The following is a 19,176-nucleotide window of genomic DNA, read 5'->3' as shown; positions in this document are numbered from 1 at the left end:
AGAGAGAGAAAGTTACATCCATGCCTGCGGTGATATTTGAACCTATAACCACTGCCCTCGTAATCTAGTACAGTAACCACTAGACCAGTGACCGGCGTGTCTTAAGTTATAAACTGGCTGTAGTTCAATATTATTTTCAATAGTGTACGAATGGTTGTATTTTTACCCTTGAAAAGATTACTTCATAGATAAATAGCACCACAATTTAATTACACTGGCATAGGAAATTAAGAGAATTCGCAGACTTGGCCGATTATCTCTGAAACTACTCTGGACTGATTTTAGTAAAATTTGATATGTTCATACATTCATTCACCGCAGAACAAATTACCACTAAACAATTGTAATAAACAAGCATGATCGTGCATAGTTGGAATCGGAAGGTTTGAAATTGCCACAGGACAATTCTGACCAATTGCCAGAGGAAATGTTAAACTGCCTTATTTCAAGTAAGAAATCACACCGCAAGGCTTATATATTTGTAAGAATGGGACATACCTCCCTGTTAACCCTTTTTTGTTGTTGTTTATTTTGCAACCGTTGTTTCATACCTTCCGACTCCAACGAGTGAAACATCTCCGTAGAGAATCAAAATTGTTCCGCTCATCCTTACGGATGCTTTCCAGACCGTCGCCAATAGCCCATTGTGCAGCTCTAGTGTGACTTAAATAAAGTATCTACTTACCTACCTACAAAATTAACTTTTTTATTTCAATACACGCTATTTTAAATTATTCAGTTTTATAGTAACGCGTTTTAAATGCATAACTATAAACAAAATAAACACGTTCTATTTCCGGGACGCCGTTCGCTTACCCTACTACGATCACGTTGATCATTTAGATAATCTGGCCAAACGAATAAAAAATCATTAAGTATTACAGAACGCACAATAAACGATATTTTTGATCAGGGCTATAAGCCTACAGATATCACTTATGTTATCTTTAATATATTTGACAAAACTAAATCCTCCATAATTTATATTAAATCAATTTATTTATAATTTTTTCCCCGCTAAGCCTATCAGAAAATTCCATTTTTTAAAACATTTCTATAATAAAAAAAATCAACACGTCCTATTTTTAGAATTAACGGTAAACCCGCAATCCGGTAAATAGACACGAGGACAGACACACAAATTCTTTATTTTAGTATAGGTATAGATATGCATGCATAGATTATGAGTGATTTGTCCTCTTGCATTACTAATCAATCAATTTTTTTTTTAATCGCACTCTTTTATTGAATATTTATCTTTGGTTTCCTTTGTTATGTTATCACAAATAGAATCACCATTAATAATTTCGCAACCTATTTTTATGACGTGGCCTAATTCATAGCTTAAAAGGTATATGAAACCAGGTGATTTTTTATATTGATACTTTATATGTTTTAAGAGCATGCTTCTATTAACTTAAATAACGGAGACTCAACAAGAACTAATAAATTAAATTTGAAGTTTTCTATTAAGCCATGGGTAAATTCTGAATGCCAAATTTTAAATTTTACTTTAAGTATAGTTAATCTTTTTATTGAGTTCAAGTTCTAACTCATATTATTCTAAATCTAATAGCATGAAGCAGCACCGGAGTATGCAACAAATAAAAAAAAAAATTGAAGGCTTGTATATTAGGTGCTATGAAAGCGTAGCATTGTAATTTTAGGGAGCTTACCCATTTCGGAATGTGGAAAAAAACCTATTACTACCATACAAACCTATAACTACCATACATGTTAGACATCTATAATTGGTATAAAAGGTTCTCACCACCACTGCAATTATAATGTCAATATCAGTAGTATTTAATGCCAACGTCTGTAATAGTTTGGCGATTGTCTACATCCTTCGAAAAAAGTACCGATACTAGTTCATTGGCTGAAAATGATTATAAAAATATTAACAATTTTAATGAATTAAAATCAATTAATTTTGGCACTAGAAAAAGAAATAAAAATAATCTATATATTATAAAGCTAAGTTGATATGGAAAAGGTATTCGTAAATTAGAATCGTAAAAATCTAGCATTTTGTTATTTTCGCCAATGATGCTCAATTAAGTTTGGTTATAAGTACAAATTGAAATAAGAAAAAAGTTCTGTTTTTAAAAGGTAAATTAATGGAGTAAAGGAACTTATTAATCTGGGTAAACCATAAAAAAATCGCCTTATTATTATTGATGCCAATGAATCTTAATTAATTTTAGTAATGGGTATCAATATTATTATGTCAATTGGTACTTTAAATAGGTACTAAATATACTAATATTGGTACCAACATATCTACTATTTGTGTCGTCGGAAGTGGCTTTTATGGCACACCAAAAAAAAAAAAATAATTGCTGATTGTGGTACTTATTAACTATCAGGAGTTGACCTTGAAAAAAAAAACATTACGCCATGTCAAATGATGCGAAATGTAATTAATCGTTATTTTGATGAGATGAAGTTCTTAAAACATGTTTAATTTGGTAACATAAAGCTACCAGAAAGGGCAACAAATAATAACAGGAAAAAAATAGGAATTGATTTTGCTTAATGAATTTTACCGGTATGCGTCTTTTAGTTCAGTGCACAATTTCGTAGAGTTGGTTGATACCAATTTATTGATTATTTACTTTTTTATACCCGCTCAATAAATGGGTATTCAGATAATAACAAATAATCATCTTTACTTTCGTTGGTTAGTCATTACTAGAGCCCGGATTTTGATGACCTAAAAAATATCAATTAATGCCCTTAAAAAGTGCAAAAAATGCCCTAACAAACTGCAAAAAATGCACTTGAAAGTGCAAAAAATGCCATTAAAAGTGCAAAAAATGCCATTAAAATGCGAAAATTGCTCTAAAAATGACTAACTCCAAAACATTTTCATTTTATATAGAAACTTAAATGAATATAACAACTTCCATCTCATAATATTACTAAATATCAGAATTACAGTGGATTATTAAATTTTTTTTTAATATTTTGAAATGTAAACGAGCGTTTCTTGTCTGACAGCAAATTTTTATACCAGGAGAAGCTTCTTTCAACGTCTACTGATGTTATTGGTGCGTACTTGATAAGGACGGTCACACTTACTGACAATTCTTCTTCAATTTGAAAAGATGTTGCTTCGCCTGTTAATATCCTAGAGATTTTCTTCATTGTTTGAAAACCAGTGTAATAATAAAAAATTATAAAAAATAATAAAAATTAGAAAAAATTACCAAAAAATTTAAGAAATGCTTTAAAATGCAAAATACGCCCCAAAATTTAAAGAAAATGCCCTAAAAATCTCAAAAAATGTCCAAAAATGCAAAAAATGCAAAAAAATGCAAATGTCATCAAAATCCGGGCCTTAGTCATTACTGTTGATTGTAATAAATGAATTTCATGAAAATTTGTCATTAGAATTGTAATCTTAATGTACGATTGGTAGGTAGGTATTTCATTTACGTCGCACTAGTACTGCACAGTGGGGTATTTTATTTATTTTATAACCGTCGTTGAACAGCATACCCAATTTCGGGTTTGCGATGACTAACATTCAACTCCGTAGCCTTATAATTTTGAACACAATGCAGAAGACAATGAAACTCCTGGATCAAGTATTGGAAGAAATTTGCTTTTATGAAGGACTTTTTAATGGATTAACCAGCATTTGTGTTACATGGAGGGGAAAACCATGAAAACCTCTAACGCTTAGCTCGGCAAGGGGACTCTAACCCTTGACTCGTCTACAACTGAGGATATTTTACGTCAGTACTGTGGTCGGTGCGAGCCGTGAGCGGAATTCGCATCTAGCAGTTACCGCTGGGATTCGAACCCGGTTCACCTCATAGGAAGGATGCTTAGCTTCGGTGTTCTAGTGGGGACCGCGTCTGTCCACTGCGGAACAATGCGTGATTGATTGCAGCAAAAAATAATCCTGTAAATGTAACCTTTTTTCGGCAATCTTGAATGTTTATTAACCAGCGTACTTGAAAAAAAGAAGAAAAAAATTAAATAATTATAATTGCAATTTTAATGTATGATTGATCATGATTGCAATCAGTCAACTATCATTAAATAATTTAAATTATTACAACCATGAATACAAGTATGCTTAGAAAAAGTGTAGTTTGGTATTTATGGTATTTATGGAAATATATGGTATGATTGGTATACATGAAAATAAAGTATGGAGTTCCTACACTAAAAATGCATTAAAAATTAATAACGCCCATGAGATAATGTTTTGTTTTCTTGAAATTCAAATTTCGAATGCAAATGTTTCATCTAGAGTTTTAAAAAAGGCATTCAACATTTTATCTTCTATTCTTTTAAATAGCAGTTGGTGCTTGGGTTAATAGCAGTTGGTTAAATAGCAGTTGTTTATAAAGGACCAGTTTTAAATGTTTGTATACATTTTGCAGGTTATAATTCTTTTTTATTCCTGCGTAAGCTCTCAAATATTGTCTATGTCGAAATACACATTTTTACGTGCTTTGGACACCGGCCTTATATTTTTTTTAATAAGGCTGTTCTTACAGAAACAATGCCTAACACGTCACATGTCAGATAATGCATATTTGATTATGTATTTTTGTTTTTAAAATTCTAATCAGATTCTAGATAACAAGAAGGAAGAAAAAATAACCAGAAAAGATTCGAATTACATAGCTTATCAAAAAGTGTGTATAAATTGACGATGGATAGCTTCAAAATGTTTATCACTACTCGTTATGTACTATTTTTATTCGATGAAACGCAACAGGCAAGTCAAACTATTATTTCACCAGGAATATCCATAGATTTTTGGTTTGTTTGGAAGTAAACACAAAGTAAGTATAAAAATAATCAATTCTAAAAATATATTTCCCTGAAGTTTCATTATCTATTATATATAATTCTCTTACGTGGCTCCCAAATTTTGGCTGTATTTCTTTTCCGCCGGGGGCAACGTTTGCTTTGTTTTGAAAACACCAAAGCATTCTGCCTTTTAATGATGTGTTTCTGATCTAATATTTATAATTCTCTTACGTGGTTCCCAAATTTTGGCTGAAGTACTTTCTACAACTAAATAAGATTCTTTTCCCAACAGTTAAATATTTGATTTATTTTCTTCATTCATAGAGAAAACAGTCGGCAAAGAATTCTGTTAGGTTAAAAAACATTTCGATAAAAAAATAACGAATTCTAAAAGAAATAAAAATAAACAACATAAAAAATTAAAATGCTGTTGCCAGCCATAGAATTTTTTGAAAGTTAACTTACCAACATAAATCAAAATGACTTAGAAGCGCAACTAGATCAAAATATAAACTGCTGTTTGTAGAAAATGCAACACCATGAAAGAATCATCAGAATCAAATGAAATTTAATGCAGAAACGACTTGTACTGATACAAATAAATGATGAAATTTTCAAAACAAAAGAAACAAATTAAGCGTCCGAAATCAGTATTTGGTGCAGCCACCACGCGCTGCAATAAGTGCTGCTATACGACGTGGCATGGAGTCAAACAGATGTTGAATATCTGCTTGAGGAAGAGAATTCCATATCGCTTGTATGCGCAACCAAAGTTCGTCTTTGGAAACTGCAGGACGCGGATCACGAGTGAGACGCCGACCAACCATATCCCACACGTGCTCAATAGGCGACATATCCGGCGAATAAGCAGGCCAAGGAAGAAGTTGCATGCGTTGTGCTGAACAGAAGTCTCTAACAGTCCGCGCAACATGTGGGCGTGCATTATCCTGCTGAAAGATAGCTCCAGGGATGCCTTGAAGGAAAGGAACGACTTCGGGCTGTAGCACTTCACGGACGTATCTGTTGCTATTGAGATTACCCTCAATTCGTATCAAATTGGATCGTCCATGATACGAAATCGCACCCCAGACCATAACTCCGGGTGTTCGACCACTATGTCGTTCAATAATACACTCAGGAAGGCAGCGTTGACCGGCATAACGTCTAACACGAACACGGCCATCATGGGTCCACAAATTGAAGCGTGATTCATCTGAAAAGACAACTTGGTGCCAATCAGCTCGCCAGTCTCTGTGCTCAAGAGCCCACTGCCGACGCAGCCGTCGATGATCCGCCATGAGGGGAATCCTGTATAATGGCACCCTTGCACGCAATCCACGGCGCAGCAGACGACGACGAATTGACGAAGCCGACAATTGTACACCTGTAGCAGTAGACCAATGTGCTGCCAGCTGCCTGGAGGAAGCTGTGCGATCATTCACCGCCATGCGGAGCAGGTGTCGATCATCGCGCTCTGACGTCACCTTCTGTCGTCCAGTGCCTGTTTTTCGAGTTGTTCGGTGCTCGTCGGTCCACTGCTTCCAAACTCGCATCACTGTGGAACTGTTCCGCTGCATACGAGCTGCTATTGCGCGATAGGAAAATCCTCCTTCTCGAAGGCCGATTATCCTCCCTCGTTCAAACTCCGTAAGTTGCTTGAATTTCTTATTCTTCCGTCGTGGAGGCATACTCAGGTCTCACTAAACGTTTGCCACTAACAAATAATCATAGACTATTTTCAACGTCCCGCTACAGCACTTTATTTATACGCTTTCAGCATCAATTCAGAGGGCGCTGCGCGCGCCACGCACGCGCGATGGCTCTGAAACTTTATTAATTTGCATAATATCCTATAATTGACATTTTCTGCGAATTTCATTTGATTCTGATGATTCCTTCATGGTGTTGCATTTTCTACAAACAGCAGTTTATGATACCTGAGCCCTGATATGATACCTGAGCGCTTGACGTAACAAATCCTTCAATTCTAAAAGTGTTGTATCGCCAAATGCCCAAATTAACAATTGTGTTCTTAAAGAAATTCTATAAAAAGTTTTAAATAAACAACCTACTTTTACAACTGCTTCTTAAGGAACTTGGCTCATTGATTAAAAATATTGTTTTAATTTTACTGTACTAACTTTACTTCTACTTTCATTATTGCTATGATCCTCTTTCATTACATTTTACAACTTCATGCTAAATTTGAGTACTTTAAGTTGTTTTGTGGTTGAATACTGACATTTAGAAATGTGCACATGAAAAAAAATTATATTTAGAGGTTAAGAGTTGCCTCAGAAAAACTTGAATTGTTGACATTGAACTTAACAATGGAAACAATCGTTTTTGTGAAAAACTGAATTGTATTGTTGACATCAAAACTAAAAATATTGTGTTTCAACTTAACACTACTACCTTAATTTATACTTTAGAATTGCCTCGGGGAAATTTGAATTGTTAGCAATGACTTAGACAAAAAGTTTTATTTTAACTGACAAATACTATATTATAATTTTAACTTTTTCTATGACTGTACTCATTTTCTTACTCTTTTCTTTGTTTTTTAAAAATTTTATATTTTTGTGATAAAATAAAAAACTTATAGTTGTTCTGCTTCTGAACACTACTGAAAACACAAAATGATGGGCTTCATCAACAATCAAAAATATATACATTTATTTTACAAATTCCATATTATTAAGGTAACGCCCTTCGGAGAATACAAAATTATCTTCATCAAAGCCGATGCATTTTCATCCGGCGTTCAGTGGCAGACTACTCTTTCATATTGTTTTACAACACATGGCTTTAGCCCTCTGGTGGGAAAGACTTTAAAACAAAACTTACAACAGTTACTTTTCTCAACAACTGAAATTTAGAATAGTGTGATTAAGAAAAATATATGAACTGTTTGCAATTTCAAATTAATATTGAAATGCACAGGTTTAGAATTTTTTACAGTGAAAAGTTTTCGAAACTTCAGTATTCAAAAAAGTATACAAAAACTAGACGTTAAGAACGTATCCAATGAGCGAGCAAAGCGAGCATTGGATTGCGAAGCAATCCGAAATGAACTGCGAAAGCAGTTCCGGGGGTTGGTGAGCACCAGCGAGCAGGGGGTGAAGCCTCCTAGTTTTTTATATAAATATATTTGATATATTTGATTGTTTTGATAGTTAAACAGCTTGAGGCTATTTTTGAATGATTTTTAAAAATAAACTGAATTTATTTGATATCTATAATAATTAAGGCAGGATTGTTTATCTTCTTGCCTGTCTGTGTGTTATTCTTATTCACTGTCTGTGCTGGCGAGACAAGCAAAGCAATGTACAGTAGGCAAAAAAAGATATCCTTAATAACTTTCTTTCTAATGATTGGATTTTCGCGTACTTATTGTCAGTCTTAATGGTTTCTGATGGTGATTTCAAGTATGCTAATTATTTAGCGCTGATTAATAATTAAGTGGCGAAATCGGATACAACATTGTACTTTCTCTGAATAAGCGTATTTTTTTTACGTATTTGGATTCTTGATCTTAATATAGGGGGTAGTCGCAATCCAGGAAATATGGTCCCCATAGTTTTGTGGGGAGAGCAGATATCGACAATGTCAACCTTCATTTCTGAAACTGTACCCGGACATAGAATCGAGTTAACATGCCTTATATACTACTGAATTGGAATTGTATTTTTGTAGGAGTAGACACACTACAGTACTCCCCCACCAGAATTATACATATGATAGAATTCAATGAACGGATACCACTAGTTACTACTAGAGAGTTGTATTAAGATCGCCGTACTTTTGCTGATCGTGAGAGCTGTTTGAAGTTCAGGGTCGTGATTGCTCCTGTGTTGTCATTAGCTGTCGAGTGTATTCTTCCTGACGTTGTGTGTGATCGAGACTGAGTAGCAACAGCGCGAGTAGGTGGACATCGTCACAGTAACAAATAGCAAGTCAACTGTTCAATGTGGACCATCCATCGAAGTAAGCGTGTTCCAATAGAAGTGGGAATTTCTGTCAAGGTAGGCGTATTCACATCACGTCCGGGTCACCAATGTGGGGAGAGACAATGTCAACCTTCATCTTTGAAAATGTACTCCTACATAGAATCGAGTTAACATACCTTATAAACTAGTGAATTGGAATTGTATTTTTGTAGTGGTAGACGCACTGCAGTTTGATCAGGAGAGCTATCCAAAGGTCGGACCCCTTAATGTTACTTATTCATTAATTATTAGTAATTTTTTTGTTCCACACAAAGAACAGGTAACAAGCTAGTAATTAAATAAATATTTCTTATTAATACGTGTCTCTGATTAAACTCTTGAACTGTTTGAAAACTTATTCATTAATTATTAGTAATTTTTTTGTTCCACACAAAGAACAGGTAACCAGCTAGTAATTAAATAAATATTTCTAATTAATACGTGTCTCTGATTAAACTCTTGAACTGCTTGAAAACTTATTCATTAATTATTAGTAATTTTTTTGTTCCACACAAAGAACAGGTAACCAGCTAGTAATTAACTAAATATTTCTAATTAATACGTGTCTCTGATTAAACTCTTGAACTGCTTGAAAACTTATTCATTAATTATTAGTAATTTTTTTGTTCCACACAAAGAACAGGCAACCAGCTAGCAATTAAATACATATTTCTAATTAATACGTGTCTCTGATTAAACTCTTGAACTGTTTGAAAACTTATTCATTAATTATTAGTAATTTTTTTGTTCCACACAAAGAACAGGCAACCAGCTAGCAATTAAATAAATATTTCTAATTAATACGTGTCTCTGATTAAACTCTTGAACTGCTTGAAAACTAATTCATTAATTATTAGTAATTTTTTTGTTCCACACAAAGAACAGGTAACCAGATAGCAATTAAATAAATATTTCTAATTAATACGTGTCTCTGATTAAACTCTTGAACTGCTTGAAAACTAATTCATTAATTATTAGTAATTTTTTTTTGTTCCACACAAAGAACAGGTAACCAGCTAGCAATTAAATAAATATTTCTAATTAATACGTGTCTCTGATTAAACTCTTGAACTGCTTGAAAACTTATTCATTAATTATTAGTAATTTTTTTGTTCCACACAAAGAACAGGTAACCAGCTAGCAATTAAATAAATATTTCTAATTAATACGTGTCTCTGCATAAACTCTTGAACTGCTTGAAAACTTATTCATTAATTATTAGTAATTTTTTTGTTCCACACAAAGAACAGGTAACCAGATAGCAATTAAATAAATATTTCTAATTAATACATGTCTCTGATTAAACTCTTCAACTGTTTGAAAACTTATTCATTAATTATTAGTAATTTTTTTGTTCCACACAAAGAACAGGTAACCAGATAGCAATTAAATAAATATTTCTAATTAATACGTGTCTCTGATTAAACTCTTGAACTGCTTGAAAACTTATTCATTAATTATTAGTAATTTTTTTGTTCCACACAAAGAACAGGTAACCAGATAGCAATTAAATAAATATTTCTAATTAATACGTGTCTCTGATTAAACTCTTGAACTGTTTGAAAACTTATTCATTAATTATTAGTAATTTTTTTGTTCCACACAAAGAACAGGTAACCAGATAGCAATTAAATAAATATTTCTAATTAATACGTGTCTCTGATTAAAATCTTGAACTGTTTGAAAACTTATTCATTAATTATTAGTAATTTTTTTGTTCCACACAAAGAACAGGTAACCAGATAGCAATTAAATAAATATTTCTAATTAATACGTGTCTCTGATTAAAATCTTGAACTGTTTGAAAACTTATTCATTAATTATTAGTAATTTTTTTGTTCCACACAAAGAACAGGTAACTAGATAGCAATTAAATAAATATTTCTAATTAATACGTGTCTCTGATTAAAATCTTGAACTGTTTGAAAACTTATTCATTAATTATTAGTAATTTTTTTGTTCCACACAAAGAACAGGTAACCAGATAGCAATTAAATAAATATTTCTAATTAATACGTGTCTCTGATTAAACTCTTGAACTGCTTGAAAACTTATTCATTAATTCTTAGTAATTTTTTGTTCCACACAAAGAACAGGTAACCAGATAGCAATTAAATAAATATTTCTAATTAATACGTGTCTCTGATTAAAATCTTGAACTGTTTGAAAACTTATTCATTAATTATTAGTAATTTTTTTGTTCCACACAAAGAACAGGTAACCAGCTAGCAATTAAATAAATATTTCTAATTAATACGTGTCTCTGATTAAACTCTTGAACTGCTTGAAAACTTATTCATTAATTCTTAGTAATTTTTTGTTCCACACAAAGAACAGGTAACCAGATAGCAATTAAATAAATATTTCTAATTAATACGTGTCTCTGATTAAACTCTTGAACTGTTTGAAAACTTATTCATTAATTATTAGTAATTTTTTTGTTCCACACAAAGAACAGGTAACCAGATAGCAATTAAATAAATATTTCTAATTAATACGTGTCTCTGATTAAACTCTTGAACTGTTTGAAAACTTATTCATTAATTATTAGTAATTTTTTTGTTCCACACAAAGAACAGGTAACCAGATAGCAATTAAATAAATATTTCTAATTAATACGTGTCTCTGATTAAAATCTTGAACTGTTTGAAAACTTATTCATTAATTATTAGTAATTTTTTTGTTCCACACAAAGAACAGGTAACCAGATAGCAATTAAATAAATATTTCTAATTAATACGTGTCTCTGATTAAAATCTTGAACTGTTTGAAAACTTATTCATTAATTATTAGTAATTTTTTTGTTCCACACAAAGAACAGGTAACCAGCTAAAAATTTAAAAAATATTTCCAATTATTACGTGTATCTGATTAAACTCTTGAACTGTTTGAAAACTTATGCATTAATTATTAGTAATTTTTTTGCTCCACACAAAGAACAGGTAATTAAAGTAATTAATAATTAAAAAAATATTTCGTATTAATACGCGTCTCTGATTAAACTCTTGAACTGTTTGAAAACTTATTCATTAATTATTTGCAATTTTTCTCTTCCACACAAAGAACAGGTAACCAGCTAAAAATTTAAAAAATATTTCGTATTAATACGTGCTTCTGGTTACTCTTGAACCGCTTGTGCTGAAACCCTGAAATTCAAGTAGTGGATGCCATGAGTTACCGCTTATTCCTCAGTCCAAAATTCGCTAAAACTTAATTCGTACCCTCAGATGGAATTTGCTATTCTTCGAAGCGTACTTTGCTCAGAAACTTTGCAAAATAGACATTTAATAGTTGCTAATACTTTTTCTTTTGATAGTATAAGTGATATTTGCTAGCTGACAACTCTGTTCAATCAAAAGAGAGTCCCATTGGGAGTATATTGCACATTTTTAAGTAATCATTTATCTCTGACATTTTTTTATTTATTTCATGTTAAAAGCAAGTAAAATCAACCTAAATAATTTTCACAGCAAATGAATATGACGTCACCAAGTTAATATTTTGAGAGCTATGAGAAAATATGTGTTTCACGTGTTAATAATGGGTAATACGTATGATTTCCAAAATTATTTTACAATGAAAGAGCTTTAAAAACTAGACAAGAAAAAAAGTTCTACGATGTTACTCCCACAATGTTACTGCCAAAAATGGTCGGTTGCTGACGATCATTGCCTGTGACGTCACTTTACATAAAACATTCTAGCCAGCACCTACTATCAGTGTTGCTTACATCTACATTGATCTTTGTCAGTACAGATTTGTTATGTATTTAGTGATAGAGCAATTCAGTTAAATTCATTATAAAGCAGTTAATAAATTTTAAATATAGATCATTTTCATAATTTGATGTTATTTAAAATTTCAAAAAGAGGATAAAAAATATTTAGAATAAGCAGTTTTTAAAAATGAATAAGCATGACTGTTTTTTTACACTACTTAAATGTTTTTATTCTCTTTCTTTTTTTTAAACTGTAAATATTTAGTTAATAATTTTTATTTCTGATAAGTTGCAAATTGTCCCGTTTGTTCTGATAATTCCTACTATTTTTTATATAATCTAGACATTCAATACTTCAGACATAATTTTAATATCATTAATAACATATAAATCAAATTTTTTTAAAGAAGAGCTTAAAACTAATGTCATGTCTGTGCAAGTTTTTCATGTCTATTATTAGATAGTGTTACAAACTTAACAATTCAAATTATTGAAATTCAGAAAACTAAATAATTTAAAAAAATATTAAAATTTGATTTGATTTAGACTAAGCACTTAGTAAGCTAAGTTAGTAAACTGAACTAATGAATAAATAAATATTTTATGAAACTTACGTAACAGAACATTCGAAACATGGAACATTCGAAATATCGACTTATATTTCTTTACTTGCAGCTTTGTAAAGTAAAAAGAGTGCATACATTGCATCAATTTGCAAAAGTTAATTTTCGCCTATTTTTTGCATTTTGTATGCTTTGGCCGTCAGGAACGAACTCACAGCCTCTTGGACAAGGGCCCAACGTCCTACCAACCAGGCTATCCTAGTCAGGCCGTTGCTATACATAAAGGAAATATATAACTGTCTAGCTGATTAAACTATTATTTTATAATTTACAGCTGAAATAAAAATATCACAATTTGTTGACTTTTTTTGCCAAATAAGTTTCGGTCTTTGGATATAAAATATCTAAATATTATTCCCATGTCTAACGCGTAGTCTGTTATCTAAGTAGAGCTTTTATGAGTATTATATAAAGCAAGAATTGGCGACCGAAATGGGCTAGTGTAGAGTGGAACTCTCTACTTATGGTAACACTTCGTATGCTTTCATCAGTAGCGTGTGGAGAGTCATGGAAGATTAAAAGCTGATTAAACTATTATTTTATAATTTACAGCTAAAATAAAAATATCACAATTTGTTGACTTTTTTTGCCAAATAAGTTTCGGTCTTTGGATATAAAATATCTAAATATTATTCTCATGTCTAACGCGTAGTCTGTTATCTAAGTTGAGCTTTTATGAGTATTATATAAAGCAAGAATTGGCGTCCGAAATGGGCTACAGGTGGTGTAGAGTGGAACTCTCTACCTATGGCAACACTTCGTATGCTTTCATCAGTAGCGTGTGGAGAGTCATGGAAGAATGAAGTACGTTAGTTTTTGTCTTGATTTTCATATAGATTAAAATCTTTTAAGTAGGGAAACTATATGGATCTGAAAATTATATTAAACATAGTTCTAAAAGAAAGCATCATGGAAATTTGAAAAAAATATTTTTAGTAATTAAAAGTGAAAAATATTAAGAAAAGGAAAAAATATCGTAGTACATTCCTATACAACGGAAAAGACAAGGAGAGGGAAGGGAGAAGGGCCAAAGGTATGGAACCGCTCTTCTCCCTAGATGGCGTATTCGAGCGATGCGATCGTCTATAATGCAAAAATAATAAATTTCAATAAAGCTTTTTGATTTTGAAAAGAGGTCGATTTTGGGTCATTTTTGACAAGTTCTCCCATTTTTTTTCTTCATATTTTTGGTATTTATACCACGTTTTAGAGTGTAATACACACATAAATCCAAATAAAGCATGTCTTAGTTAAAAATTTCAAAATTTTGCCTCTAAAGTTATTTGGGTACTTTAGGATTCATGTAATATTTTTTATTTATATTTTCTAATAGAATAATTTTGAAAGAAAATTGTTTTGGTGATATTTTTGTTATCATAAATTTTTTTTTCAGAATCATGGTACCAGATGTCAAGAAGAGAATAGCCATTGCAGGTGGCGGTTTCTCAGGATGTGCTTTCATCGCAATGCTAAAAGAAGAGGGCGGCATGGAGCCTATCTGCTTTGAGAAAACAGACAGACTAGGTGGCACTTGGAGCTACCGAGAAGAATCCACCATAGGAGTTCCTTCAATCATGCCAACAACAATCATCAACCACAGCAAAGAGATCGGAGCGTTTAGCAACTATCCTCCACCCAAAGAATTGCCCAATTATATGAAACACTCTGAACTCCATGAGTTTTTCATGAGCTATGCAACTGAAAAAGGAGTCTTAAATCACATCCAGTACAATTCAGAAGTCGTGGAGGTAAAACGGGCTGCTGATTATGAAGAGACTGGCAGGTGGATCGTGAGCGTGAGAAATACTCTATCGGGTGAGGTCACTTCGGATACATATGATGGAGTGGCTATTTGTGTGGGGCACATTAATGTACCGAAATGGCCCTCATATGAAGGTCAAGACAAGTTTAAAGGAAAAATAATCCACTCCCACAGTGTGAAAGGTGTCGCACCATACGAGAAGAAAAACGTAGTTGTCGTTGGAATGGGTTGTTCTGGCTTAGATGCTGCAGTTGAAATTAGTAGTGTGGCAAAACAAGTAAGTGTTTGTAGGATATAATTTGTGACTTTAGCGGCTCTATTTTCTCACATTTTATTCTAATTTCTTAAGTTTTAAATTTTCTCCTTAATTATTCTCTATTAAGTTAACTACTCGCGTTCACGAAACACCGAAATTCTTAGCAAAAATGCTGATGTTGGCTAAGACAAAATTTAAATGGCAATTGAGCTTTTTGAAAGAATTTACATTTGAATCAAATGACATATCGAACTTAGAAAAGGTATATTTTGTACTTTTTATTAAAATAAAGTTATGCAATATGAATTAAGTTAAAAATCAAACATACTAAAGTTTCGGTTCCATAATTAGTAACCTTCATTAGGATCGAGATACCAAACGGCAGAAAGAAAACGGGGAGGGGTAATAGCATTTATTTGAAGCAGTTTTCTTCACAATTAAACTACTAATTCACTATATCCAATTATATTTAGTTCAATTTACTATTCATAATTTTTTTAATTTCAAATTTGAAACAAATACTTTTTATTACAATATCTTTTCAATGGCGGGCACTTGGGTCTATTTCTCATTGGCCTCAGAAATGCCAGAATCGCTACTCTTTTATCGTTACCCAGTGGGCACCTGTGGTTAAGTCACCCCGGTGGAGTAGCTTTTACCATTTCATACAAGCATAAACTCGTTTACAGGGCAGGTTACATTCACACAATCACACAGATAGGATATGTAAAAGAGAGAGAGAAAGTTACATCCATGCCTAGTGTGGTATTCGAACTCACAACCACCGGCTCCATAGTCCAGTACAGTAACCGGCTTTTATTAACATATAACAGTTGGAGTTTCCAATTATAGACTATAAGTGACTTGAAACAATCGTGAACAAATCGTCTATAAATGGCAGACTTTAATAAAACAAAGTGATTTTTCTTCAAAGTAGATTAAATGCTGATTATTTAAAGAGCCGAAAGCATTGGAAGGATAAATAGAATTCATAACATTAAGAAAATGATCCAATTGGCGTTACCAACTATAGACGATGTGTGGCGTGAACCATCGTCTACATATCGTGGAAACGATCGCCGAACGTAACGATCATCAACATATGGTCTATAAAAAAGCAGACTTAAATAAAACAAAATGATTTCTTCAAAATAGTACAAATGCAGATTACTTTAGAAAAACTGAGAACATTGCAAACATAAATAGAATTCATAATATTATGAAAATGATCATTGTCTTCGTTTTCCGTTATAAACGATATGTGGCGCGTATCAATTGTCAACATATCATCTATCAAAAGCGGACTTTAATGAAACAAAAGTGATTTCTTGAAATTTGTATATTACTCGTTGATAAACCACCAATCATGCAATAAAATTTTCGCTTGGAAAAGAAAGTAAATTGCCTTAAACAAGTCTTGGTAAGTTGTTCTATTTTGTAACTTCCAACTTAACTGAATTGGAATTCTGGTAAGCTTATTTTAAGGCAGTTAAAAGCACCTTTAAAAGTGATTGATGTTTTTACATCACATCAAAATAAACAATTAATCAATATACCCATTACAATAATAATAACAGAAATAATTAATTACATCCATTATGTTTGAATTAATTGGGCTTATTTACAAAATCATAATTCAAAAATACTGAAATTTGTGTGCTCCTAAACATAATTATGCACTCACCAAAAATATATACCGCTCTCGCAAACCAGAATTTTATTACGAATCAGAAAATACTAAAACTTTTTAATAAATGTAAATTTCATATGAATAAAATTCATTCTCCAATATAATTTTTTTTCCTTTTAGGTTTATCTAAGTACACGAACGGGAGCACATGTTTTGAATCGAGTTGGTCCTGATGGTTTACCAATCGATCATGCCTTGGCCCGACGCTATATCACCTTTTTAATTGACTTGTTACCGGCAAATTTATTAAGTTGGCTTCTTGAAACTGTCCTTATTGATCCGAAGTTTAACTCAAATTTGTATGCAGTCAAACCTAAGTTTCATGTACTTTCTAAAGACCCAGTCTTGAACGACCATCTTGCATCAAAATTGCTCTCTGGCTCTATCATTCAAAAACGAGACATATCAAAATTCACCGAGAATGGGGTCCTCTTTGAAGGCGAATCGTCCGTCACTGAAGCCGATGTAGTCATAATGGCTACTGGCTACACATGGAAGTTTCCTTTTCTTGAAGAAGACATCCGTACAGAAATGGAAAAACAGCTTACTTTGTACAAATGCACATGGTATCCTGATTTAAAGCATTCCACATTGGCCTTCGTGGGGTTCTTTCTACCGTTTGGTCCGTCTTTTCCAATGGGAGAAATGCAGTGTCGATGGGTGGCCCAAGTGTTTGCAGGAAATTTAAAACTACCTTCGAAGGAAACAATGATGGATGATATCAAGAAAAGGCTTGAAATCAACGAGCAACGATATGCGCCCTGCAGTAAACAAGGTGTTCGCGTCGATTACACGCAGTTTCAAGACGAGATTGCTGAACTAATAGGTGCTAAACCGAATTTTTACAAAATGTTATTTACAGATCCGCAGCTCTGGTTCAAACTAATATTTGGTCCTAGTGTTTCCTATCAGTACAGACTACAAGGACCACATCCATGGGAAGGAGCTAGAGAAGCTATTATGAAATGTGATGAAAGAGTACTGTGGCCATTAAAAAGAAAGGAAGTGGAAAGAGTGGAATCGTCATTTGTTAGATTTGGGAAGAAATTTCTATATTTCTTGCTTCCTTTTTCATAAAAAGGAGTCTTTCCTCTGTGTTATTCATCAATTGAGAACTTCAATAAAATTAAATTTGTCTTAATTTGTCTTTGTATTTTGATTGATTGATTTTTTTAATAACAGGCACTCGGGTCTGTTTCCCATCGGCCTCAGAAGTGCCAGAATTGCTACTCTCTTATTGTTACCCAATGGGGACATGTGGCTAAACCATGGATGCGGAGTAGCGTCGCCCACGTTATACAGCCACAAACCCGTTTATGGGGCTGGTTGCATTCACACCAAAGAAAGGACATAGAACACACCGAGAGAGAAGGTTGCATAAACGCCTACCTTGGGATTCGAACCCACAATCACTGCCCCTGTTGTCCAGTACAGTAACCACCATATATGGCAGTACTTTTACTTTCGTTACTTGTACCGCCGGAACAAGTAAAAAGTACGTACTTTACTTGTACTTCGTTACTTTTTAAATTTAGTACTTTTACTTGTACTTTCGTTACTTTTTTAGGGAAAAAGTACAAGTATTTGTAACGGAAATGTCGAATGAAATCGTTACTTTTTTCTGAAGCTCGGTAAGCTTTCTAAAAAGAAAAAAAAGGAAGAAAAAATTCAAATTTAAAAAAATGCTTATGTTTTTTTGATTTATAAAATTAATGTGCAATATATATGCATTCACAGCTAACTTCGTGTTTAAATACCTTGACCTCCCGTGGAGCGCTTATTCAGCGTGGCTAAGCACGTTCTTAGAAATTCTCGCAGCAGACTCAGTGACACCACTTTCGAAATGCAATTATTTTGCAAAATGAATAAAAATATTAATTAGCAAGTTATTTTCGTTCATTTTCGAGTTTTATGCATTTATTTAATGCATTTTAAATAAAAAAAAATTTGGTTTTTTTTTTATTACGTTTTTCAATTTTCTTTTTGAACTCACATTTTTGTCTTAATACATTTTTTACTAAATACATTTTTACTTCGTTCATTTCTTACTAAAATTTTGTTTATGCCCGACCTTGTCAAACAACGCCCAGTCAAATATCTAAGAACTTCAAAACTATTTGTGCTATTGAAAACTATTATAATTACTATTTTAACTCTTGAAAACTCGAAAGTATTAATTTAGCGTCTGATACTAAAATTCGTTTACAAATTTTTATTATTCCACTAGGCAGAAATGTTCGGAAAATGATTTTCTCGCATGACTTCCGCATACAAATAAAACTGTAGACTGTTCTGTTTCAGCTTATACTGCACATTCAATTATTTTTTACTAGCTCAAACATCACAAAGCTATCTGAAACGC

The 19,176-nt window shown here is 32.5% G+C and overlaps 1 protein-coding gene across 1 annotated transcript; it reads left to right on the top strand.

Annotated features, from left to right (window-relative positions):
• The first annotated feature begins 4,585 nt into the window (after nucleotides 1-4,585).
• Nucleotides 4,586-17,955, top strand: LOC107444012 (flavin-containing monooxygenase 5). The gene is made up of 3 exons (XM_043049077.3): nucleotides 4,586-4,808; nucleotides 14,500-15,145; nucleotides 16,935-17,955. The coding sequence occupies exons 2-3, from the start codon at nucleotides 14,504-14,506 to the stop codon at nucleotides 17,889-17,891; spliced, it is 1,599 nt and encodes a 532-aa protein (XP_042905011.2). The 5' UTR covers nucleotides 4,586-4,808; nucleotides 14,500-14,503; the 3' UTR covers nucleotides 17,892-17,955.
• The last annotated feature ends 1,221 nt before the right edge of the window (nucleotides 17,956-19,176 follow it).

This window comes from Parasteatoda tepidariorum, chromosome 4, assembly GCF_982258835.1.
Source record: "Parasteatoda tepidariorum strain Cologne lab strain chromosome 4, Ptep-v5.0, whole genome shotgun sequence".
NCBI lineage: Eukaryota > Metazoa > Arthropoda > Arachnida > Araneae > Theridiidae > Parasteatoda > Parasteatoda tepidariorum.
The sequence above is the reverse complement of the archived record's forward strand: the minus strand, read 5'-3'. Positions and strand labels throughout refer to the sequence as shown.

Bases quoted from the DNA above. Each gene is read 5' to 3' on its own strand.
- LOC107444012 (XM_043049077.3), top strand. From the start codon at position 14,504: ATGGTACCAGATGTCAAGAAGAGAATAGCCATTGCAGGTGGCGGTTTC. The intron at 15,146-16,934 runs GTAAGTGTTTGT...TTTTCCTTTTAG, and splicing joins TTAGTAGTGTGGCAAAACAA to GTTTATCTAAGTACACGAAC.